At 43.6% G+C, this 24550-nt stretch overlaps 2 protein-coding genes and 1 long non-coding RNA gene across 4 annotated transcripts in view; 1 reads left to right on the top strand and 2 right to left on the bottom strand.

Annotated features, from left to right (window-relative positions):
* The first annotated feature begins 697 nt into the window (after positions 1-697).
* On the top strand, positions 698-10742 carry LOC111954278 (fasciculation and elongation protein zeta-2). Of its 2 annotated transcripts, XM_023973874.2 has the most exons (9): positions 698-1099; positions 3812-3920; positions 5269-5385; positions 5505-5646; positions 5979-6244; positions 6808-6888; positions 9229-9304; positions 9437-9502; positions 10320-10742. In XM_023973874.2, the coding sequence occupies exons 1-9, from the start codon at positions 795-797 to the stop codon at positions 10334-10336; spliced, it is 1179 nt and encodes a 392-aa protein (XP_023829642.1). In that variant the 5' UTR covers positions 698-794; the 3' UTR covers positions 10337-10742. The 2 variants fall into 2 exon arrangements, with proteins under 2 accessions (XP_023829642.1, XP_023829643.1); XM_023973875.2 differs by lacking the exon at positions 6808-6888 and having other exon boundaries at positions 699-1099.
* A 2404-nt stretch (positions 10743-13146) lies between these two features.
* On the bottom strand, positions 13147-14144 carry LOC139023241 (uncharacterized). The gene is made up of 2 exons (XR_011474390.1): positions 13937-14144; positions 13147-13827 (listed from the first exon to the last, which is right to left on the bottom strand). It is a non-coding gene; the product is annotated as an uncharacterized lncRNA (long non-coding RNA).
* A 7974-nt stretch (positions 14145-22118) lies between these two features.
* LOC111954585 (estrogen-related receptor gamma) overlaps positions 22119-24550 on the bottom strand; it is a 40926-nt gene continuing 38494 nt past the window's right edge. The window contains exon 8 of the mRNA XM_023974431.2: positions 22119-24384. Within this exon, the coding sequence (XP_023830199.1) occupies positions 24140-24384 (245 nt within the window). The 3' untranslated portion in view covers positions 22119-24139. The remainder of the gene's footprint in view (positions 24385-24550) is intronic.

Genomic DNA, 24550 nt, shown 5'->3' with positions numbered 1-24550 from the left:
TTCACACACTTGAACATTTGATGACATTTGGTGTAATTCAGAGAAACAGCATGGCAGCAAAGAGGCATAGTGTGTGCATCAGAGGGGATCAAATGCCAAATTTGGGGATAAACAAGAACTGTTACCAATAAATTGTGACTATTTTAAGTTAAAAATCTTGTTTGAAATACATTTCTAATTTGAGGTGCCTTTGTGAAGTCGTTTTCTCCACGTATTATACAGGCCATAGAGAAATTGCATAATCTCCAACTATAGACCTTTGTCTCCATTCCTCTTTACATTAGCTCACCACCGCCACCAGGTGGGAAATTATATGCTTGCAATAACATTTAATGGCATTTTATTTACATAACATAGCCTACATTCAACAGTCTATGGTTCAATGCTGAAATACTCAAGACAATATTCAAAGATTATTAATTTGTTTTACCTTTTCCTCCAGTTTGAAACCATAGGTGAAATATGCCAAATGTGCATTTTAACTAAGAATCCTGTAAGGCAAGCTACTGACCACAGTCACTTACATGAAGATTAAAGAATACAATTGCATCGTTTTAAACAGTCTAACAATATAATACAAATTTGAAAAAATATCCCCCCAAAACCCCATGTGTGTTTTGCTCTTCAATCGAAGAGAGGGAGGGATACCCACCACGCGTGACGTCAGCAGAGGCAGAGACCACTAGCTTCATCAGTCTTCTCCATGTTCATCATCATCAGTGGCACATTCGTTATAGCCGAGGATAGAGCACCATCCAGGGGTAGGGCAGCCGAACCGAGTCCCTGCGGTAGTCATGGCGGCGCCGTTAGCCCACTTCGATGAAGACTGGCAGGATTTCAATGAATTCAAGTCGGCCTCAGGGTCGCCGAACCGACTAGACCAGCTGAACTCGAACGTGGCTGACACGGGCCTGGCGGAGGATTTCTCGGACATCGACAACAGCTTTTCGGGGGAGATATGCAGCTTCAAATCAATGGAGGACCTTGTCCACGACTTCGATGAGAAGCTGACAGTTTGCTTCCGAAATTACAACACTGAAACTGAAAACATAGCCCCCATTAAACCTATCACAGAAGATAATTTCCTCAAGGACGACGAGTGAGTGTGAATTGTGCTACTTTATTACTTTAGCATTGTTAACCTATCATCTGAAATCTGGTTTTGCTAAACTAGTTAGTTAGCCTACCATTGCTAAGGTTAGCCTGCTGCTAGCTAGGCATTTAAACAACAGGGTTGTTAGCTAGATAGCCATGGTTGTGTTGAATGCACGTGACACAAAGGTAACTTAAGAAAATCAGGACTTCAAGACCAGAGCCTTCAAGAGGTTACATTTGTATATTGTTTCTAGCACTTAGCTATAACTCTAACTGACCTGTGTTTTCAATGTAGCTAGCTACCCAACTTTAGTTTGTAAACAACTTGATATTTGCATTGCATGATTTCCTAAACAGTCCCTCCTTTCACATAAGTTACTTCAAAATATTAGACTACGTGTGTCTCGTGCATTAGCTATGTGCACTGCAATTAATTTACCCAATTCCGGCACTGTAGCTAGTTATTATACTGACTTTCAAGTCATCTGAGTCTGTCTAAACTCAGGACAGACGGGAGTCTGGGCTGTTCTCTATTGACGCGCTGCTGATGAACCACATCGTCATTGTGACATTTAAACAAATGAAACGCATACATCGAGGTACGTCTTTGTAATTGTTTTTGAAAGGGCACGCTTCAGCTCAGATTATGTGATGGACAGCGTTTATAAAACCAGTGATCTGTAGAGGACATCTGAGCTCAACCCTCCTCTTCACCCCTCAACTTGCTCTATACACGCACACACAGCCTACACATAGTCATATGCACACACCGAGATCGTGTCTTTTGATATTGGCAGCCTTGTATGTTGCTTTTGAGTCAGGTCCAAAGAATCTTGGGGGAAACACTGGACCCTTTTACAATAAAATGCGCTCCCATATGTAGGCCTAACCTAAACAATCCCTGTTGTCTTAGAATGGTGGTCTTTATAATATTATAAACCAGGTGGTTCGAGCCCTGAATGCTGATTTGGCTGAAAGACGTGGTATATCAGACCATATACCATGGGTATGACACATTTGTTTTTACTGTTCTAATTACATTGGTAACCAGTTTATAATAGCAATAAGGCACCTCAGGGTTTGTGGTATATGGCCAATATACCACGGCAAAGGGCTGTATCCAGGTACTCCGGGATGCGTTGCGTAAGAACAGCCCTTAGCTGTGGTATATTGGCCATATACCACACCCCCTCGGGCCTTATTGCTTAAGTAACACATGCTATAACAAAGGTAGCTAGGCTATCACTATAATAAAGACTTGTGGAGATGGCAGAGGATCTGTTAGCCTGTAATGTTGGTCTATGTATGACTCATCAGCATGCTCTGACTACAGAACAGCCAGTGTCATCTCCCTAAAATKGTCTCCTGGGCTGTCTCACTCAATACAGATACAACCTTGACGATGTCAGCTCCGCTTTGTTCATAATATCAATTTCCAGGGAAAGAATTAATTGAATTCACGCATAAATACACACACACACAGAGAGAGAACATGTATACACAGTACACACAGACCTAGTTTTGCAGTGCCACTATTGGGACCAGGGTGAGGAGGATGTGTGTGAGGGAAGTGGAGGGGGGAGTTTGGACAGAAAGAGCAGTGCACTGAGGGCAGCGGAGTCCTTTCATGAGTGAMTGCTCATTTGGAGGACATGCCTTGACTCCTAACTAGCTCTGAAGTTGGCTAATGGCCTAGCTCCATGCAGAGACACACAGCGAGGATGACAGGAAGACTGGAAGGAGTGTGTGTGTTTTATATTCCCTAATGTGCTTTTGGGGAAAGTTTCAGGATCAACTTCCCTTGGCATAGGAGGACAGAAGGAGAACTACTCATGAAGCTACATAGACCCACTGGCCACAGAGAGGCTTGTTTTATGCAGGGTGTGTGCATTGTTGAGAATAGCAATGCCATGATCAAAGGGTGACACAGAGACGGGGCCAAAGCGGTTCCTGCCGGCATTGCCCCATTTTTAGGGAACTTATCCCAAAACGGTATGTTGTTAATGGTAATAATGCTGTGTTAGTGAGAGAGCAAGAGGGAGGGAGAGAGTGGGGTTATGTGAATAACACATGTCTATTCATTGGAGTGTGTGGGCAGCAATCTCTCTGATGCAAAGCCTATCTGACGCGTGGGTTCACAATGCCCATCCTCACATTGCTCGCAGCAGTCAGGGTCAGACAGACGCACACACACACTCGCATGTATCTTACGCCAAACATATTCTCTTCCTCGCATGTATCTTACACATGCTCACTCCAATTGTGTAGCGGTTTCTATGTACAAAATGGAAGAAAGGTCCATGAAAATGTATTCTGTATTTTCCTGTAGCATAAAGCAGAGCCCTTTATAAGAAAATACTTGGACAATACATTTGGCATTGAGAAATGCTAGATTCCTGTGCTGTTAGCAGCGGGCAGAGAGACGCGAGCTGTGTCAAAGACAGAGACAAGTGGTGTGTGGGTGGGTGGCTGGTGAGAAAAGAGGATGACAAACTACTGCCAACTAATGATGTGTCAGTGTGGAAAGTCGTTTTTTTGTGCTGTGAATGAAAATGTTCTCTTTCTTTCTCCCTTCCTCGTTTCTCACCCTCTTTCAACCTCACATTGTTCTCCATTAATTCTCCCCCACTTACTCTTCTCTTGTCACCCTCTCATTCTCTTCATTCCCCTCACCATATTCCTCTTTCGCCGTTCTTTCCCTCTCTCCCTCCCTCAGCGTGTGGAATGCTCTGACCGATAACTACGGCAATGTGATGCCAGTGGACTGGAAGACCTCTCACATTCGCTCCCTGCATCTCCCCACTCTCAATCTCTGTGAGCAGAGGGTAAGACACACACACACACACACACACACGGTCTGCACCTCCTAGTGCTTAAATATATGGCCTAAAAATCATATCTAGATTTTTTTTCAAACAATATACATCTCGATTAAAAAAAAGAATATATATTTTAATCGAGATGTATATTGTTTGAAGAAGAAAAAAGAAAATGATATTTTTTGCAAACAAGCTTTGTTGGACGATTTTTAAAGGTCAAATACACTGCATTTCAAACAGTCAGCAATAATGTAATGAATTGAAGGCTTGTGAAATTGTACCTAGGATTAATATAAGCCTTCTACAACTACAGGACCCACTAATAATGTAATCAAAATAGTATCACCTGCTTTTTTTCAATCTGGCATTCAAGTCTATGAAAATTCATTTTTGTTACAAATTTTACCAGGACCATACATAATGCACATTCACTAATAATGACTTCTTGTAGCAGGCAGTATAGAAAATGTATACAAGTCTCATAAACCAGCTCTCAAGCACAAGCCTACGTGCTAGTGACTAGCCAGCTAAGTTTTATATTTCAAATGTAGCCAACTTGGATCTATTTTCTATCTAACAAGGTAGAACAGTTGAATTGTTATGAACACACCCTTCTGTCCRTCTCCAACTGTTTGAACAGCGTGCTAGCCTGTCCACTTTGTTCACATGTTGAAATCAAGTGGCCTGCCTTATTTCTCATTAATGAGAACGAGTTACCAACTCCTTATAGAATTGYTTTATGCTTATTGCAGATTTATAAAACACAGAATAGACAGCTAGTAAAGCAGTCTTTGGCTAAAATGCTGCTAGTGGTACGTGTTAACGCAATGCCACACAAAACAAACTGAGCATACATTTCCCAAATCAACRTTTATTGATATTCGTGTTTTAGTAGTGTCTGCTCTGTGTGCAGTATAAGGAGTAGAGACATATAAAAATGATATAGTTAGAGAGGGTTACTTCTCTATTACAGTAAAATAATGTCTCCATGTGTTTTGGTGACCATATGACCCATTCTGTTGGACCAAACCTCAAATGCACATTGTGAATTGTACCAGCTTGTCAGAGATGAACAAGGGATCTCTCATTTTTGGAAGGGGCTTGACGTGTGTGTAAATGGGAAGGTGCACTGCACAGAAGGAGCGAAGGAGACGAGACGAGACCAAAAAGACAATATGAGAACAAGTGGACATAAACGCTCATTAAAAAAATACAGGCATTTGGAATATCATGCTAGAATACATTTTATATATATATCGCCCTAGCACCTCCCCACCAAGCTGACTGCATCCCCCCTTTTTGCTCTCTCTCCATCTCTCTCTGTTTCTCTGCTCCCTCTCTCTGTGATGGACAGAAGCTGGACAACATGCCACTTGACCTGTCTGATGATGAGGAGCTGAGGGAACAGATGGACATGCACTCCATCATCGTGTCCTGCATCAACGACGAGCCACTCTTCACCGTCGAGCAGGTACACACACACACACTCGCTCTCTCTTTCTGTCACGTCTCAAATACACCTTACACACTCCTACTTACAAAGCCACACACATAACCGTGTGTGTGTGTTTGTTTGTTTGTTTGTTGCAGGTGATCGAGGAGATTGAGGAGCTGATGGAAGAGTCTCCAGACCCAGAGGATGATGAGAGCCCGTCCCAGTCAGACCTGTCCATGCTCTCCCAAGACCTCAGCAACCTCAAACGCTCCAGCTCCAACACCAGCTATGAGGACCGTGAGTTACTCCTAACTCTCATCTAAATCCCTAACAACTCAAGTGTTAACAGCTCCTTGCAGCTACATTGCACAACCCGTACATATATACAACTGAACAGCAGATACAGGCTCACAGTAGCATTGTTACGTAACAGACATTAGATACAACTGGACAGCAATTGCTGCATGTTTGTTATGTAACTTGTAAATGCACATCAAATCAAGGCTTAATGCAAACATCTGTGACTGACCTTGTAAGTGTATGTTAGTATGTGATACCCCCCCATGTGTAAATGTGATTTGTCAAGCCCTGTTTAAGTATGTGTTGGTATGTTCTGCGTCGTCTGTCAGGCCTGCATCGTCTGTCAGTCTCAGAGCTGAGCGAGGCCTTGGAGGAGGTGGAGACAGCCATCAGGCGCTACAGTGAGGAGCTGGTCCAGGCCCTGGCCCTGAGGGACGAGCTGGACTTTGAGAAGGAGGTGAAGAACAGCTTCATCTCGCTGCTCATCGACGTGCAGAATCGGCAGAAGGAGCACCGCGAGCTGCTCCGCCAGAAGAAGAAGACCAGGCCCACAGGCAGCGCTCCGAGGGCAGACAGGACACACGTTCCTGGGACGGTGAGAGAGACAGATATATGGATTTCAATGTATACAATGCATGTTGTGATGCAGACATGCGCGTATAGATATGTGTGTTGTGGACACTCATTCATACACGCACCACAAGGGAAGATGCATGCACTGGAAACTATGGGGGGAATGCACATGCATGGAAAAGCAACAAAACACACCCTGCAGTGCTGTACTAACTCCTGCCACACTCACCCTGCAGACCCTGTTGGGTCTCTGCCCTTACGCTTTATTCTACAGTCAGCTATTTTCCAGCTAGTTCCTATGTACATGGTGACATTTTGACATGTCTTAGTAAATACCAGCTGAAAACAGGAATGTCAAATAAAGCAACCTGGCGGTCTGACTTCATCCTGCCATTGTTTTTGTCCATTCTGAACTGTTGATCTTCCGTGTGGATAATCTGTCCTTTTCAGAACCTAAAACGATAGAGGGTTGAATCCATCTCTATACCCCTCTCCTGCTCTCTGGAGTGCTCATGTCTTTTTGGAGGGTTTCTCATTCTTTGGTAGTTTTATCTCTCTCTCCCTCCTTCCGCTTCCTTCTTCTAGCTCTTCACTATGGAGGGACTCTCCACTGTCATTCAGAACGGCCTCCGTCAAACTTTCGGCAGCACAGGAGGGGACAAACAGGTGCCCCCCTCTCTCTAGCTACCCGTCCTCTTTTTTTCAGTTTCCCCCCCAAAATTTGACAGTTCTTTTCTCTACAGCTTTTGCTGCTACTGTGTTCTCAACATGTTCTCTTTATTTTACCATCTTTCTTTTTCAGTTTTTTATACTATTTCTTAAGCCCTCTGCTGTCTTATCCTCTGGCTCATTCTGTGTCCATCAAATACAAATTAAGCTTCTCTGCTTTCATATCCTTCTCTTTTTGTGTCTCTTTTGTTTCCTATGATTTTCCTGTAGTATACTGTAATATATAATAATATATGCCATTTAGCAGACTGTTTTATCCAAAGCAACTTAGTCATGCGTGCATACATTTTTACGTATGGGTGGTCCTGTTTGTTGAACTGAGCGTTGTGTCTTGAGATTGGCAGGAACTTGATGCTGAATCATCCAATAGTGTGCTCTTTATTCCCTGCAAACAAGCGTTCCCCTATTACTATGGGTGTGCTCGTGGGAAATGGGAAGTCGTAAGTCCGACATTGTGCTCACGTGCCTTTTTGAAGTTGGAACAATTCTTTAACCAATAAGATTGTACATTGCTAATAATAAAGTTAGCTAGCTTGTGTAACATTGACATATGGTTAAACTAGCATTCTCCATATTGATAAGGTTGTAAATGTCAAAAACTGATTTGTTGACATTTCTTGGTTGAAAAGGTCAGTGGTGAAACATCGCAACTCTGGTAACAACATATTCTGAGTTTCCCACTTGCAATTCTGACTTGGAGGGTCATTCAAGTGAAATTTCCCACTGGGAACTAGGAGCTTCCGATCAGTTGACCAATGACTCTCTCGCTCTCACAAATAATCTGTTTCTTGACTTGGAACAAATGCAAGTATTGCCTGGCTGCCCAAACTCCTTGCTCTGGCCAAATGATACGCCACGCCCACGGTAGTTTGTACTCCGCAATGAGTCTGGATCTGAGTGTCTCCCTGACAATTTCTAGAACGCAAACACATTCTAACCATTCTTATTGGTCCCAGAAACCGATGGGTTGGGCAAGAGCCAGAACACACGAGTAAAGCKAGGTTTTGAAAATGTGTCATTGGCTTTGATACTCTGATTGGTTAGAGATGATCCAATCGCTAATGACATTGTTTTGTACAACACCCCTCATTTTGACGTCACCACACACACGACTTTAACGATGGCAGTCTCTGACTGAAGTATGTAGCGAACGATAGAGCAGTGGAATTATTCATTTTGAGTAGTCAGGCAAATACAAATGGTGATGGTAAGGTTTTAATACTCGAGTTCTTAAGTTGTTTGTAGTGTTGAAATATACACTAAGTGGCCAGCTTATTAGGTACACCCATATAGTACTGGGTCGCACCCCCTTTGCCTCCAGAACAGCCTAAATTCTTCAGGGCTGGCGTTCAAGTGTTGCTCAATTGGTATCAAGGTACCTAACGTGTGCCAGGAAAACATTCCCCACACCATTACACCACCACCACCAGCCTGTACCGTTGACACCAGGCAGGATGTGGCCATGGACTCGTGCTGCTTACGCCAAATCCTGACTCTTCCAGCAGCATGACGCAACAAAAACTGGGATTTGTCAGACCGGGCGATGTTTTTCCACTCCTCAATTGTCCAATGTTTGTGATCGTGCGCCCACTCGGGCCGCTTCTTCTTGTTTTTAGCTGATATGAGTGGAACCCTGTGTGGTCGTCTGCTGCAGTAAACCATCCAAGACAAGGACCGACGACTTGTGCGTTCCAAGATGCTGTTCTGCATCTCCCTAGAAACTGTTGTGTGTGAAAAGCCCAGGAGGCCGGCCAGTTTCTGAAGTACTGGAACCAGTGTGCCGGGCGCCAACGATTATACCACGCTCAGTCGCTTAGGTCACTCATTTTGCCCATTTCTAGCATTCAATGGAACAGTAACTGGATGCCTGTCTGCCTGCTTTATATAACACGCCACGGCAACGTGACTAAATGTCTGTAGGAGCAAACCATTTTTGTGAATGGGGTGGTGTACCTAATAAACTGTCCACTGAGTGTACATACCTGTTACGAGTTTTTTTTCTTCTGTTTGTCTTTTTATTAGTTATTATTCCCATTATTCTCAGTTTCTCTTGTATCATGGTGCAGTTTTTTCTCCTTTTCTTTGTGTTAAACCTTTTCCTTTTTCATCCCCCCTCTCTCCTCTGCCTTCCCTCTCTCCTCTGCCTTCCCTCTCTCCTCTGCCTTCCCTCTCTCCTGTGTCTTCCCTCTATCCTCTGCCTTCCCTCTCCTGTGTCTTGTACTCCCTCCCTCTCCTCTCGTTCTGTGTTTGTGACGGGTTTCTCTCTCTCTCTCTCAGTACCTGACCACAGTTATCCCCTATGAGAAGAAGGCTGGCTCCCCCTCTGTGGAAGACCTTCAGATCCTCACCAAGAGTGAGTACTGCTCGCAAACCACACTTGCCTGTCAACTAGCAAGTCACCATGAAAGTTTAACTGTAATGCCATAATAGCCGTGTTATAACCATAATATTCACTCCCAAATCACTTTTATGCTCTTCCCTGCAGTTTTGCATGCCATGAGGGAGGACAGTGAGAAGGTACCCAGCCTCCTAACAGACTACATCCTCAAAGGTACTCATTCTCTACCAGTTACAAAACTCTTACTCCCATTCAAAAGACCACACACGGCGATGTACATTCTCAAAGGTACTCAATTCCTTTGAGAAAATATTACTCCCATTCAAAACAGCGCTTTTGTCCAGATTGACTGTCTCACTACCACCTAGTGCCCGAGAAAGATACTGCAGAACACAAGGGTTAGGACATTTTGTTAGGAGGGTCTACTTCCAGTGTGTTCTTTGTTCCCTGAAGTGTGTCATACTAGGCCTGCAAGGTTGTTCTGAGCCTTCCATCTTGACCTTTACCCTCCTTGCCTCTCGTCTCTGCTGCGCTGCTCTCTCGCTAGCTCTGGTATGAGAGGGCTGGACGTGGAGGTTTGTGAGGCACACAGACTCACACAATCATAGACACACACATGTGTATACATACATACATACATATACACACACACACACACGCAAAGTGTCAAGAGCCCCCTCACACACCTCCTTCCAGACGACACCCTTCAATGGGTTTGTGCTGTATACTCGCCGTGCTTGTGACTATGGTGTACATTCACTTACCCTCTGTCTTACACGCACTCCCTCCTAGACTCACACACACTCTTGCTCACTCCCACTTCCCACCAAGCTTCTAGCACTATAGAGCTGTTCACGTGAGTGCTGTTCTGTCCACCTAAGTGAGTCACTCTCTTCTTTCTCTTGTGCAAACCTCTCATCCCTTAGTGGCTCTCCTCCCTGTGCGATGAATCCTCTTTTACGCACATATTTTCATTTGGTGGATCATTTATTGGTTGACAGCTGTTTTCTGTGTATTCTTGTCCCTGCAGTGCTGTGTCCCACATAGACCTAGTGGAGGAGCCCCCTGTTCTAGAACATTCTGACGGAACACTCAGGAGCTGCAGATTTCTGGAACATACCAATGGAAGGAGAGCCCCCCACCCCTCTAATAAGGTGGACTCTTCCTGTTGGAGTTTTTCCCCCGCCACATCTTTTCCCTCGACTCACATTTTAATACCTGATGTTTTACCTTACCTTTTTACGTGTAATTTTTAAGTGTGTTTTAATGTTCTAATGCTATAATCTCACATTAGTTTTGTCTTCTCTGCATGTTAGCGTCTCTGTTAGCCTGTTGGCAGTATTACTCTCCTTGTCTTAAGTGGCTTTCTGTACTTATTCTCTATCCTCTGTTTGCACTAATGTAAAATAACTTGAGAGGGGAAACTCATTCCTGTCTCTACATTCACCGGTCTGTCTTTTCACATCAGTAAGAAATAGGGTGAGGAGACAAGGAGAAGTCACTTGACCATTGGAATGAGTCTTTCCTCTGTTAGACTGGCCAATGCCCTCTGACTGGGGTATATAGGAGGGATGGGGAAATAAGGCTTCTTGAACCTCTATGGGTGGGATCAGTCATGGAGTCCAATGGGAGCTCTCCACTTTAACAGAGAGATCCTATGGATCAGAGCAATTAATGATTGACAAACTATGGTATTAGTGGGATTCAGAAGCCTTGTTTTTTTCCCCCCATCTCTTTTACGTTTCACAAACCCTGTCGGTTTGTCTTTGCATGCTGGTACATAGGATTAGGGAGCTACACCAGTGACATGTTATAAATCATTATTTTGTATACTACAATGGGGAAATTGCACAAATAGAACATGTATTTTTAAGTGATAACTTTTTGAAAAAGGGAAAAAAATAATGACAGAAGTTAGTTAGAAGGTAACCCGAAAGAACAAGCTTGTACAGCTTTTAATTTTTCTGTAGTTTTAGAGAAATTAGGGACTTTTTGCTGCCAGTAGTGTGGCCACTTATGACATCACCATTGTTATGTAAACAATAGCTGTCAACCTCTGACCCCTCCTAGTGACATGTTACATTATGACATCACCCTGTAAACTTGCCTGCCTCATACCTCACCTCTTAGTATGTACTGAAAGTTTAGGGTTATTATAGTATTTCAGTGGGTATAACACTAATATTAGGATGATGAAATAATGGTGTAATTGCTGTGAGTTGATCCTACCATGTTGTTTTTAAAACCAATAACTCTTTGATGTTGTGTTGAGGATCAAGTGATGATGTAATCAGTCGGTGATGTGTTCTTGTCCAGTGGATGTAGCAACAGTAGTAGAACACTAAATCGTTGTATGTACTTATGGAGACAATGTAACGGAGGCAGGGAGGTTTCTGTTCAAAGACAGGAGAGAGCCTTCAAACACCAACATTTCTATAACCTCTTGTCTACATCCACAACTGCCAACCTTCATCAGCACTATCTGTCATAGCAACGCTATGCTTGGTACGCCACAATCCTGTCAAATCGTCAGCATCTAACTATGCTCAGTGCACAATAATTGCAGTCGCACACAAACCGATCAGGTCCAGTCTATCACTACTCTACACCCAGAGCAGTGGTTCCACAGTAGTAGAGGATTATGGATTGCGTTAGGATGAAGAGTGGCGATGTTGTTACTCCATGCTTGGGGGATAATGTTTTAACATTAGCAAGCCCAGCATCCTGCAGCTTGAGTAGCCATGTAGTAGTATAATGCCATCAGTGATTGATAAGGCTACAGATAAGTATAGGCTAGAACCTGAAGACCTAGCTAAGTGGTTGTTGTAGCATCAGCTTGTAGGAACTCTATAGTAAAACTACTGTTGTAGTAACTGCTGGACGAAGTATTTAGAAGCCACCTGACACCTATAGACAGCAACTAGACATCCTAGGTAAGAAGTCCACGGTAGTGCCAGTTCTGTCCTCGCTATTAGAAGTCAAATCATGGTGTCTAATGGAAGCTTTTCCCTGGATCAGAGTGTCGTGTCGAGGTAATGGGTTTCAGTTGAATGTCTTCGAAGGTAGATTTCTTTAGTAAGGGAAGCCAGCAGACCTCTAGGTACTGTACAGAATCACATGCAACTATCTTTCAATTGTAGCAAGCTTCAAAAGCATTCACAACCCCTAGCATGTGCTGCATGCACTTTTCTACTTTTACTTCAGATAAATCAAATGAATGGTAAGCAATAATGTCACACTAAAGGAATCCTTAGCATTGAACCACATTGCAATGAGAAAGCTAAGCCGAACTGAAATATATACTAGCTAGGGTGGGGTTTGGACTCCTTGAAACTGGAGTCAAATTGAGTAGTATAATTTGGGTTGTCTTGGAGCGGCACGGCGTTGTCACGGAGATCAGAGAAGGTTATTGACTCGGATGAAGCTCTGCCCCTTTCGTCGCCTGGTCCCTCTATTTTAGCAAACATATCAGCGTATATCCACACTTTATCTAGAGAATTATATTTATATAAACACAAGCAACAAAAAAAGGCTGCCTTTGTAAATGCCTGAACWTTTGTGTATATATAATCTACTCATTTATTTTTAATGCACTATACTTCTCCCATTTGGGGTTTTTATGTTGTCTTGTCATGTGGTACTACAGTACATTAATTTATTGGGTAAGTGTTTTTGTTTTGTAACCATATTATTGACTAGTGGTACAAACTTTTTGGGCCAGAATTGCATCTGGAGCTCATTACAAATAAAATGATATGTTGACTTAACTTTGGTGTCATGCTATTGGTTTGTAGGGTGCATCCATGATCAATAATTGGTATTAAATCACCTTTTTACTCTTAAGTTACTATCAAAAATAAATTGGTCCACACTTTTATTAGATACAATCTGTACACAGAAATTGTGCAGCGACTTATCAAAAGGCATTCTTACATTCAGAGCAACAGCAAGTCAATATACAAATATGTTTATATAAAATGAAAACACTGTTCTCTTTGTATTTTAGGTCAGTGTAGCTATAAGAAATCCCAAAACAAATTTCAATATAAATGGATGCCTTGATACTGCTCATTGAAACAGGGAAATGTTCTCAGTGAAACTGTTGATCTCTCTATCAGTTCCTCTACCTCATCAGGAGTCTTCTCTTTCATGGCGACATTTCTGTCCCTGAATTATGATCAAATAGCCTGGCTCGCAAGACAAGTCCTTTTCTTAGATTATCTTCAGTTAGTCATATTTGCACTTTTATTTTTTGTATTCCATTTTTTATTTAATCCAAGAGTGCTGTTTGGTAGGTCGGTTGCAGTCATAGTCAAATAGGATGTTATTAGTGAATGTCTATGACTTGCTTTGTGTACCCCTCCGACCTCCCTTTGTGAGGGGCTGCCCCTCCAGTCGACCTGTCTGATCTGACAAGGTGAGGGGTGGACTTCAAAGGTCACAGCAGGTCACAGGTTAGTGTCGGTAAACATGGTGTGTTCCTTCCGCACCGTGCTGAAGCCTTTAATAGTGTCGACAAACTCCTCGTCCTCCATAAACTGGTGGAAGAAGGATGATGGATGGAAAGGGGGAGAAAGGAGGAGTTAATAATAAACAAAGAAGAAAGAAACGTCCTCTAAGCAGGGCCTACATTTCGGGGTGTCTCACCATCCCGCTGTCGTGGCCTTGAATGTGAGAGTCCCACACTTCCTCCTCCCCTGTCAGCGACTTCCTGTCCATCATCTGGCTCACACTGCGCCGCAGAGAGTTCTGGGAGTGGGCAGAGCCATGGATAGCGGAGACGTGGAGGCTGGACACATTAAGGATACCTAGCTCACCCTCCGGAGGGGCGTCGCCACCTGCCCAAAACTTACTGTCCTCCACTCCCTTGGGGCACAGATAGGAGACAAGGCAGCAAGTTACTGTTGTCCAAAATAGACGTGTATGTGTCTGTGGGAGAATTTCAATTGCACACTCCTAGTGTCCTCTCATCAAAACCCATTGGAGAAGATTAGAGGGGAGGAACCTCTGGCTTTCTCATCTAATGGGTGTTGAGAAGGAGGAGAGAGGACGCGGGGAGTATGCAATTGAGATTCTCCCTGTGCCTGCCTGGTCTCTAACCTCCAGGTGCATGGTGAACCCTTTGAGTGTGACACTGTTGGAGGAGCTTGTTGTGTTGGGCACTGTGTCAAACTGAGAGGAGAGAGAATGTGTTACAGAGCGAGACATTTGACACATATCTCATGTTTTCCACTGAGATAGTCCGAATAAACCCCATCTGAGATAAAATATTCCACCATGTTGTATGCAAACTCATCGGAATAAAGTTAATTTCTATATGCTATGAAAGTGAAAGCATCATTAAAGTTGAATGACCCATCTCTTTCATAGGATGTTCCCACATACCCAGTTAGGCCGTCTCACCAGGTAGGAGTCGCTGGGGGGATACACGGCCATGGGGCTCCTCTTCTGCATGGGCAGGGCCACCAGAGGGGGGCGCTCTCTAGTAAAGGGGGTTCTTTTCAGGGCCTTGTGCAGGATGATCCCCAGAACGATAGCTAGAACCACCAGGGCTACCCCTGTCATCAGCACAATGAACCACAGCTCCCTGTAGAAAAGAGACCCGTCCCCGTTACCCCCCTCCGCCCGCTCCCCACCGGGAGGAGTGGGCTCCACCTGATCTAGAGGGGGAGAGGGACGGGTAAGAGGAACGGAGGCAACACAAGTGTACAGCAGTTGAACCTGTTTAATTGGGAATAATATCCAACTTGCTGTCTGATTCTTCAATCCTAAAGACGTCATGCACCCGCCACTATCACGTCTGGGACAAACCTACTCATCGTCTTTATATAGCTGTTTCTTTCTGTGTACTAATGGTCTCTTTATCAGTAAATGCCTTTGTGTCCCAGGCTTACTCTGAGTTCTAGGGGCTACAGCTCAAGGTAATGGGCCCAAGTCAACACTCTTTTTAGAAAGGTGATCACACAGTGAGAGAGATGAGATAACCAGGTAACTGGAGACGCACTTGTTGGCGTGGCCTATTTTCTATCCCTCTCTGATCGCACTCCTTAAGCAGCCTCTCTCATCCAACCATCTCTTACTGACCCACTGCTGTGATATTTCTGTCCTTTGTTTGCTCTCTGAACCAGAGTATTTGTGGGGTATTCACAGCTCAAAATGTTTGTTTGACACACCATACTTTCTATGCACAATGACTAGAGTTTTCTTAACTCCTGGTAGCATCAAACCCACATCTTTATAAAACTACATTTCATCTAATATATGTTAGTTTAGAAAGTCACATCTAATGTAGACATCATGAAGGCAATGACAGTTGACAGGACAGGAGAGACTAGAGGGAGGTATGAAGACAGGGAAAGAGAATAAGAGCAGGTTGACTGGCCAGTCCAGAGCCTCACCAGTGCTGGTGTCCGTGTTGGGGTGTGTGGCGGGGGCATAGACACCCCCTCTCCGTGAGGTGCATGTGATCAGGGGGGCAAGGACTGACCGACGGTAAGGGATCACACCTGTTGCCCCATCAATATTTCACACCGCTGTTTACCTTGGCTGATACACACTCTGCAACACCCCACAAATGAGCGCAAATGTCTTCGGAAGGTTTGAAAATTCTAAGTACTCTGTTGTCTTGTCCACCCTGCTCCCCTGCAGTTTGGTCTAGTGGTGTGGTCAGGATGCGGTCAGTGAAAAAGCGAAGCAATAGAGAGATGCAACTTCTGAGTGCTGTTAAGGTGTCCTCCTCACCTCAGAGATCTCCCATCAACCCCTGCTTCCACCCAGCAGCGTCATGGCAACAGCCAGGTGTCAGGTATCAGCTTGCCTTGAGAGGCAGGGTGACGGCCAGTCAGAGTACCATGCCGCTCTAATACACGCATTACAGTAACTACCTAGATCTTGTTCCACCTCACTGGAAAAATAGCTGTAGTAGTAGTAGTAGTAGTAGTAGTAGTAGTAGTAGTAGTAGTAGTAGTGGTAGTGGTAGTGGTAGTGGTAAGTGGTAGTGGTGGTGGTGGTGTTGGTGGTGGTGGTGGTGGTGGTGGTAGTAGTGGTGGTGGTAATAGTGGTAGTGTGGTAGTGTAGTGGTGGTAATAGTGGTAGTGTGGTGGTGGTAGTGGTAGTGGTAGTGGTTGTAGTAGTAGTGGTAGTGGTGGTGGTGGTGGTGTCTTTATGATTCACCGGAGTTGGCATGTTCTGGTGAAGGCCACTTTCACTTTGAAAGTCACTTTTAAATGTCAACCCTGATCTGTATGGATTTCGAGGTGTGTTCCAAAATGAGAACTAAATGAGTGGTAGTATTACATGGATGGGGCCTTGGCAGGCGTAACACAACAGATCCAAGTCATGGGGACATTAATGCAGTGACGCCTGCACTGAATTATTTTCCCACATGGTGGTGCTAAGTAACAACTCAATATTACCTCATGGCCCGCTACTTTGCAGTACCTGCTCTGAGTCCTGTAGTATTCTGTGTTCCATTATGTCATGTGGAAGATTGTGGAACACATTGTGCAACACATTGTCTTATTAGCAAAATGAAAAGAAGCCCACTAAAAGTACTGCACTAGACTATACATGAGAGTGTAAGAGATAAAGCTACCCTATGAATTATGTAGATGCATATRAAAGCCTAAAAAGTATTGTTTGCTGTTTGAAAAGACTGAGACATCACCGTGCAGGTGTTATGTTCTACTGACTTCCTTCTGGTGGCTTTGGTTATTGATGGATCGTGGTCTGACTATAGTGGGAAAAGGCCCTTATATCAAACCAAAGCTCGTATTTAGATGGGAGGGAGCACCATTCATCCTTATAATACTCTAATCAGCATTCATACCTTGCCGGGATGATTAGGGACAATGGCTTTTTATTGTGGAAGTGATCTCATTGCAGAGTGGCAGAATCAGCCTTTTACAGCCCATCTCCTCCAGAACCCATCCATCAAAGGGTGTCTGGGAGACTGAGATGGTAGACACACACTAACTCACTTAGAGAGAGTGACATATAGGGATGTCACTCACAAGGTAACTCACTTAAGGTAGGTGATATATTGGGACGTCTCTCGCCATCACTAACTCACTTAGAAGCAGCCGATGTGGCGAAACGTGTTGGATGCCCGACTTCCATCATGCCCCTTTTCAGCTTGAATGACTGGTAAATAAACCGATGGATGATTTTTGGGGAGATATCGGCTACACTCATTCATCCATCCATCTTGAGTATGCTCTGTGCAATTAGTCTCACGACTGACACTTTGACCCGACGCCGCCCTCCTCTCCTGGGGCCTCATTTATCAGCCGTGCGTAGGGTACTAGGGGGTAACTAGTCCCCCCTAAGAACAATGTTTAATTGCTGACACAAAAAAGCAATGTTTGGAAATAACATTGGTATGTGGATGAAGGTCATGCTCAGGCGAATAAACTAAAKGGAAATAAATGGCTACAGTTTACATGGGGTAAAGCCCCAGTTACCCGGTAGATTATTATGACATAGGGTTTCACAGAAGTGTGTTAAAATCCATTGAATCAGTTTTATTTAGAAATTCTTTAGTAAGCAATACTTAAAAGCTAAGTCTAGTTGTCTTATTTTAATGATTTAAATCAAATATGGGGGGGAAATGGTGTTGCACACGTCACCATTAATATTTTTTCTGCAACTAGTCCGTTTGGTGGAAACACACCACTGGTAGGAAAATGCACATATTTTCTGTATGCAGATTTTTTCGGTCGCATATTGAAATTCGGTCGCATATTGGATGGAAACCTAGCTACTGACAGTCACTCAATTAGCCCATGTCAGCTAACATTTTTTTGGGGGGGTAGGCTAAGTTAGTCTAGCGGCCAGCTATCTTAAACTTGTAGTAATCGTGGTCGAATTACCGACCAGGGGCCCCCATAGATTTTGTTAGTCACTCTCACTCAGATATCATATTAAAAACTGCAAACATTTCTCTCCGCCCCATGGCAAAATGTGTAGAATTGTCACGACCGTCATATGAATAATTGGACCAAGGCGCAGCGTGAGTAGAGTTCCACATTTTAATGATAGTGAAACTTCCAAAACAAACTTCCAAAAGATATAACGATCGTGAAATACGTAGTGCACATTGGCACTCAAACTAAAACAATATCCCACATAGCAGGTGGGGAAAAGGACACACTAAGTATGATCCCCAATTAGAGGTAACGAATATCAGCTGCCTCCAATTGGGAACCATACACACACACCAACATAGAAATATAATACCTAGAAACCCCCCTAGTCACGACCTGACCTAAAACACCATGGAAAAACTAAAGGCTCTCTATGGTCAGGGCGTGACAGTACCACCCCCGCCCCCCCTAAAGGTGCGGACTCCRACCGCAAAACCTGAAACTAGATGGGGAGGGTTAGGGTGGGCAACTAGCGTCAGTGGCGGCGGATCCGGCCATGGAGCCGGGCTTAACGCCATGCCTGGACTGGGAACTGGCGCAGGGGAAGCCTCCGGCCATGGCACCGGCGCAAGAAGCCCCGGGCCGTGGACCTTCGTTGGAAGCTCCGGGCCGTGGACCGTTGTTGGAAGCTCCGGGCCGTGAACCGTCGCTGGAGTCTCCGGACCGTGGACCGTCGCTGGGGTCTCCGGACCATGGACCGTCGCTGGAGTCTCCGGACCGTACACACGCACTGGAGGCCTGGTGCGTGGAGCCGGCACAGGTTGCACCGGACTGATGACACACTCTTCAGGGCGAGTGCGGGGAGCCGGCACAGGACGTACCGGGCTGGGAAGGCGCACTGGAGGCCTGGTATCAGAATATCAGCTGCCTCCAATTGGGAACCATACACACACACCAACATAGAAATATAATAACTAGAAACCCCCCTAGTCACGACCTGACCTAAAACACCATGGAGAACCCCGAGGGCTCTCTATGGTCAGGGCGTGACAAGAATTGTAGCAAACGTGCTTTAAAACTGCAATATTTTCTCTACACCCCATGGGAAAATGTGTAGAATTGCAGGAAATGAAAAAAATAAAAAATGTCTCTCCGTTGTCAAGAGTGGATCCACTAAAATGTTTTGCTGTTATGGCCCCCAAAACATGTGACTGCATATGTGGGTAGAAGACATACGAGCCACTGCGGACCCTCATGATGATTTCAGATTTTTAGTGTCCCCACCCCCATGAAAGTTGCCCATCCCTGCTCTAACACAATAAATKCATTTGACTTGGTGAAAATCCGTTTTTTGGAMWTAACTTCCTTACCACTTTTTCCATGTGATTTCCTCCTTCACAGACTCCATGAAATAATGACTTCTTCCTTAATATTTGGTCAAATTATACATTTTGTATAGGCCTATGGTTTCCTAGAAACAAGGGGGGTCAACATACTACCCCTTTGGCTCAATTTACCCCAATCTACATGTTTTCATTGATAAATCAGACCCAAACTATATTTATCAGCTCCTGAAGGAGAACCACAACCCCGCCTGGAAAACGTCCTCCATTCACCATTTATGGTAACAACGCCTTATTTGCTGTATGATTTGGAGGTGTTGGAACTGGGCCATGATAGTTGTTAAAAGAAAAAACACTGGAAAATGTGGTCACATTTCTGTAGAGGTGTGGGCTGAATGTTTTAATCTTTTGCATTGACTTTTTAATTCAAAAATATGCTTGCCGCAATAGCGAGTGCCAAACACTGGACGCACGATTGTTTGTTTATTGAGCAATTTAAAAATAAATGCTGCTTACAGCCCACACTTCTATACAAAATGTGAATTGTTGTTCAATATTTTGTTTATCAATTCATGATTGTTTCTATTTCCTGCCTTGGTATAGAGCCCCACAGTGGAGGTTTCATAATACCCATAAAGCAAAGTGGTCAAACAGGGAAACGGTTCTAATCGTTTTTCCACCATTCATTTTTCCCATAGGGGATTTTATAAACACTTAAAATCAAGGCTGTGTTTCTATAAAAATCACCTTGTCCTAGAGAGATTTACACGGTTATCAAAACGTCACGCCAGGGTCAGCCTACACAAAACACAGCCCTTATTTGAAGCGTTTCTAAAAAACGCTATGGGAAAAATGATTGGAACCATTTCCTTGTTTGACCGCTAGGTTATATGGGTTTATGACTCATACTGTGGTACTCTAAAGGCTCTGAAATTAAAACGGCTATGATGTCAATCTCCTATCGCAATACTGTAGCCTGCCCATATGCTTGCAATACAGTTGATCAACCACTAGAAGTTGTGCGTAGGCTAGATGTAATGAGTGCCAACTGTATTTGTGTAATAACCAGCAATGATATATTTATATTGAAAGCCATGCAGCTGTAGCGAATGCTTCCCATATTGACTCTGAACACAATCATTGAAAGGTTTGCTCCAGTCATCTGTACTCTGAAAAACCAACAACATTTATGATTGTAATTCTCCAATTTCTTTTTTTCTGTAATAAACGTCTATACTCATCCTTTTGAGTGTTGATTTGTAATTAATGTAGTTACATTGTGCTGTATCAAAAGCATTAAAGCATTAATTAAAGCATATTGAGAATGGTTTTAMTAGGAATTCAATTAGTTTTTCCTTTGATGGAATTATGGTGTCATAGAGGTACTTACAACTCAGAACTAGCATTACAGATTTGTATTTTTATTTATTTAACTAGGCAAGACAGTTAAGAACAAATTCTTATTTTACAATGACTGCCTACCCCGGCCAAGCCCCTCCCTACCCCGGACGACGCTGGGCCAATTGTGCGCGGCCCTATGGGACTCCCGATCACGGCCGGTTATGATACAGCCCAGGATCGAACCAGGGTGTGTAGTGACGCAAGATAGGTCTCTATCAACAGAGCCACATTTTCATTATTATAAAAATCTAATAAATCTCCACCATATAGAAGCTATACCCCTCTTACTCCCCTCAGTCAGGATTATGACAGGATTATTGCCTTTATGAGGCAGAGACTATCACAGACTGTGTATTTTATAGCACAAGCACAAGGCACAAATAAGACCATAATCCTTGAAATATTTTAGAATTGTTTCTTGAAAACTAGAAATGCAAAACATTTTGTGACTGAAGCAACAGTGGACTAATGAATAAATGTGCGTTATATCATTTTTGAGTGGATTTTTCCTTTAATGGCAATCATTCCATCTTATGTTTTTGTACTGAAGCAATTCGAAATCAGGTTGATATTTCAAGGACAATTTTTTTTATTTGTGCCTAGTTTTCCCTRTTAGGTTTGTGCTGTCAGACACAGAGTTTGTGATTGTCTCTGCCTCATAAAGGCAATAATCCTGTCAGGCAATCACAACCTTTGACTGAGAGGAAGTCAGGTGCGTTCAACAACCTTGACAATCTGTTCCCAGCGGCGCTTTTAGACTTCATTAAAATAATGTCGTTAATTATGGATCCTCTCTTATGGGACCATCCCCCTACCAGCCCCGACACTTCCTACTCATCTGTCCAATAGACACACCTCAAGCCAACATTTATGGCCACCTTGAGAAACGAGGCGCCTGTCATAGACAATCGTTCAAAGTGACAGCAGTCTGTTATCTGAAACAAGTCACTGCGGTAGCATGTGGGTGTCCATAATTTATTGTAACGTCAGACAGAGTGCCTGCAACTTTCCCTACTCCACCTCTCCTCCGCACTGATCTTCTCTTGATTCATGTCTACCCCTCTCCATTGCTTCACTATTTCCCCATTCTCTTCCCTCCTTTCATTCCCCCTCTCTTTATCAATGAGGACGTCTCCCCTTCTGCCTCCCCCTTTCCCAGAAGTCTGACTGGGACATATGATTGTGTCATAAACCTATAACAGATAGAAAGATGAAGACTCYTTCTGGAACTGGAAGCATCTTTATTGCCCTAGAATCGTCCTGAGAATGGTAGTAGTAGTGTACATCTCATCTGAACATGGGTTACAACTCAGTTGGCGCTGGACTTTATATACAGAATACATACATTTACACCCCCTTCACACAGTATTGCTGGATCACACTTTATGATATACTTTGTCACAAAAATATACAGATTATTCCGCACAGCTAGAGCAAATAAAAATACAGTTGTCCGTAATGTACAGCGAGTTAAAAGCTGTTTTCACATTCCTACTGATTTAGTTTCCATTAATTTGACCATTTATGATTCTCCAAGATTTCTACTCTCTGAAACAGAAACACAGAGACACGTTTGAAATACCACCACCAGATGTTCATCATAAGAAAGAAAAGAGGTTCTTTGCACAGTGTGTAATCTACAACTTAATGCAAAAAATGCACGGTTCAATGTCAAGTACTGTACATCACGTTATTATATTGCCTTAGATGCTATGGTATAGTACAGGTATCAGTGCCATGAGTGAAGTAGTGAAGCTAGTACAAAATCTTTTAATTACTTATTAAAACAAAATGATTTCATCTTTAGAAAATTATCTGTATTTATTCCTTTAATATTCTTCGTTAATGCCACACTGGTAAATAAAAAACAAAACAACAAAATAATCAAGCCAACAATAAATACATTTTAGGGCTCTATTCAATCAGATCTGCTTTAGCTGACATCTGCGTAGCGGCTGTTTTGATGGTGTTGGAGATGGAACTGCGCTAAGAGCTGTCAAATCCACAAGTGGCTCCCGGCATTATACCTAAATCGGACACTGCCATTGGCTGCACCGAGTCACATTATCTGAAAACCCATGCAGCCTTCTTTACAAGTTCAACACTGGAATGTGAGATGTAATCTACACCTCCATTAGGATGATAGAAACCCTCATTATTTAGTTGAATGATTTTTACATTTGACCATCATTATTTCTATATAGCTTTCTACACGTTTTCTTTCTGTACTTCTAACGCCAGTGGGTGTGGCTTCGTGACAATGATCAGAAGAGCAGCTGCTCACCGATTTGACAGTTCCACCTCCGACTCCACCAAAACATCCGCTATGCGGGCATCTGCTTTCGCGGTTAACTCTTGAGCTGATTGAATATGGGCCTTTTTTCAATATCTCCCCTCACCTTCATAATCATTGGGGCGGCAGGTGGACTAGTGGTTAGAGTGTTGGACAAGTAATCGAAAGGTTGCAAGATCAAATCCCCGAGCTGACAACGTAAAAATCTGTAATTCTACCCCTGAACAAGGCAGATAACCCACTGTTCCTAGGCCGTCATTGAAAATAAGAATTTGTTCTTAACTGACTTGCCTAGTTAAATAAAGGTTAAAAAAAATGAGTTACAGTTACGTAAATTATTTCCTTGAAAATATTTCAATTAAATCAAGTTCCCTAACTTATTATAGGTGAGTGCCTTACATACGTTATTGTGACCGCTTGCTGCATCCTTTGACTAAGTGTGTCACACCGTTCTTTGGCAAGCCTGTCCACAGTTCATTTTATATAAAAAAGAAAAGTTATTCAAGCACTACAATGCAAGATGAACAGGCTTAGAGCTGGTTTCACACAAATAATAATCCTAGAGGATCTTCAAGTTTTGGGTCTTTCTTCATTTCACTAGCACTGCTTAAGTTTATATTAAGAACTGCCATCAAGATCCCTCATAAGGCAGTTATCCCTGTCACTTAGGTGATGTCAGTCCTTTCTCCTCTCCTCCTGAGTTTGTAATGGCGAGCAGGGCTGTGTTAGCCTTGTCAAACTCACAACAGTCCCAGAATGACATAAAGAAGGATTGGACAACAATTACTTAATAGTAACTTCACAGAGGAGCCATTTTGTCTCCGTTCAGGTCCCCTCATTGCTGTTCACTCTGTTCTTCCAGCACAGTACCACTTCCTGCATTAATCTTGACCTTTATGACATCACTACCCTATCCTTCCTTTATGTGATCCTAGTCCCACGTGGCTGGTCAGGCCCTGGCCTCCAGCAGTTCCAGGAACAGTTTGTGCATGGGCACACGGCCGTCCTGCTTGATGCTGCAGAAGTGCTGCACAGCCCTGGCGGCCGTCTGCCGGAGCAGGGGCAGGGTCATGATGAGCTTGCCTGCCCGCCGAGGGTCCTCCGTGTGCTGGGCACTCTCGTAGTCCTGCAGGGCCCCATGGAGCACATCCTGGAGACTCTGGACAGCCTCCACGTCTTCTATCTGCATGGAGTCTGTGGAGAGAGGGAGCGGGGGAGCGGGAGAGAGGGAGCAGGGGAGAGGGGAAGGCAGATGGATAGGGAGGAACATAGATAGGGCAGGGGAAGGATGATATTGTGAGATGATGTTGGCATATATGCAGAGATTGAACGCCAGAAAAGACAAATAGCCATTGGAAAA

The sequence above is a fragment of the Salvelinus sp. IW2-2015 genome, linkage group LG28 (assembly GCF_002910315.2).
Source record: "Salvelinus sp. IW2-2015 linkage group LG28, ASM291031v2, whole genome shotgun sequence".
Taxonomy (NCBI): Eukaryota; Metazoa; Chordata; class Actinopteri; order Salmoniformes; family Salmonidae; genus Salvelinus; species Salvelinus sp. IW2-2015.
Note: the sequence above shows the minus strand (reverse complement) of the source record. Positions and strands in the feature narration are given on the sequence as shown.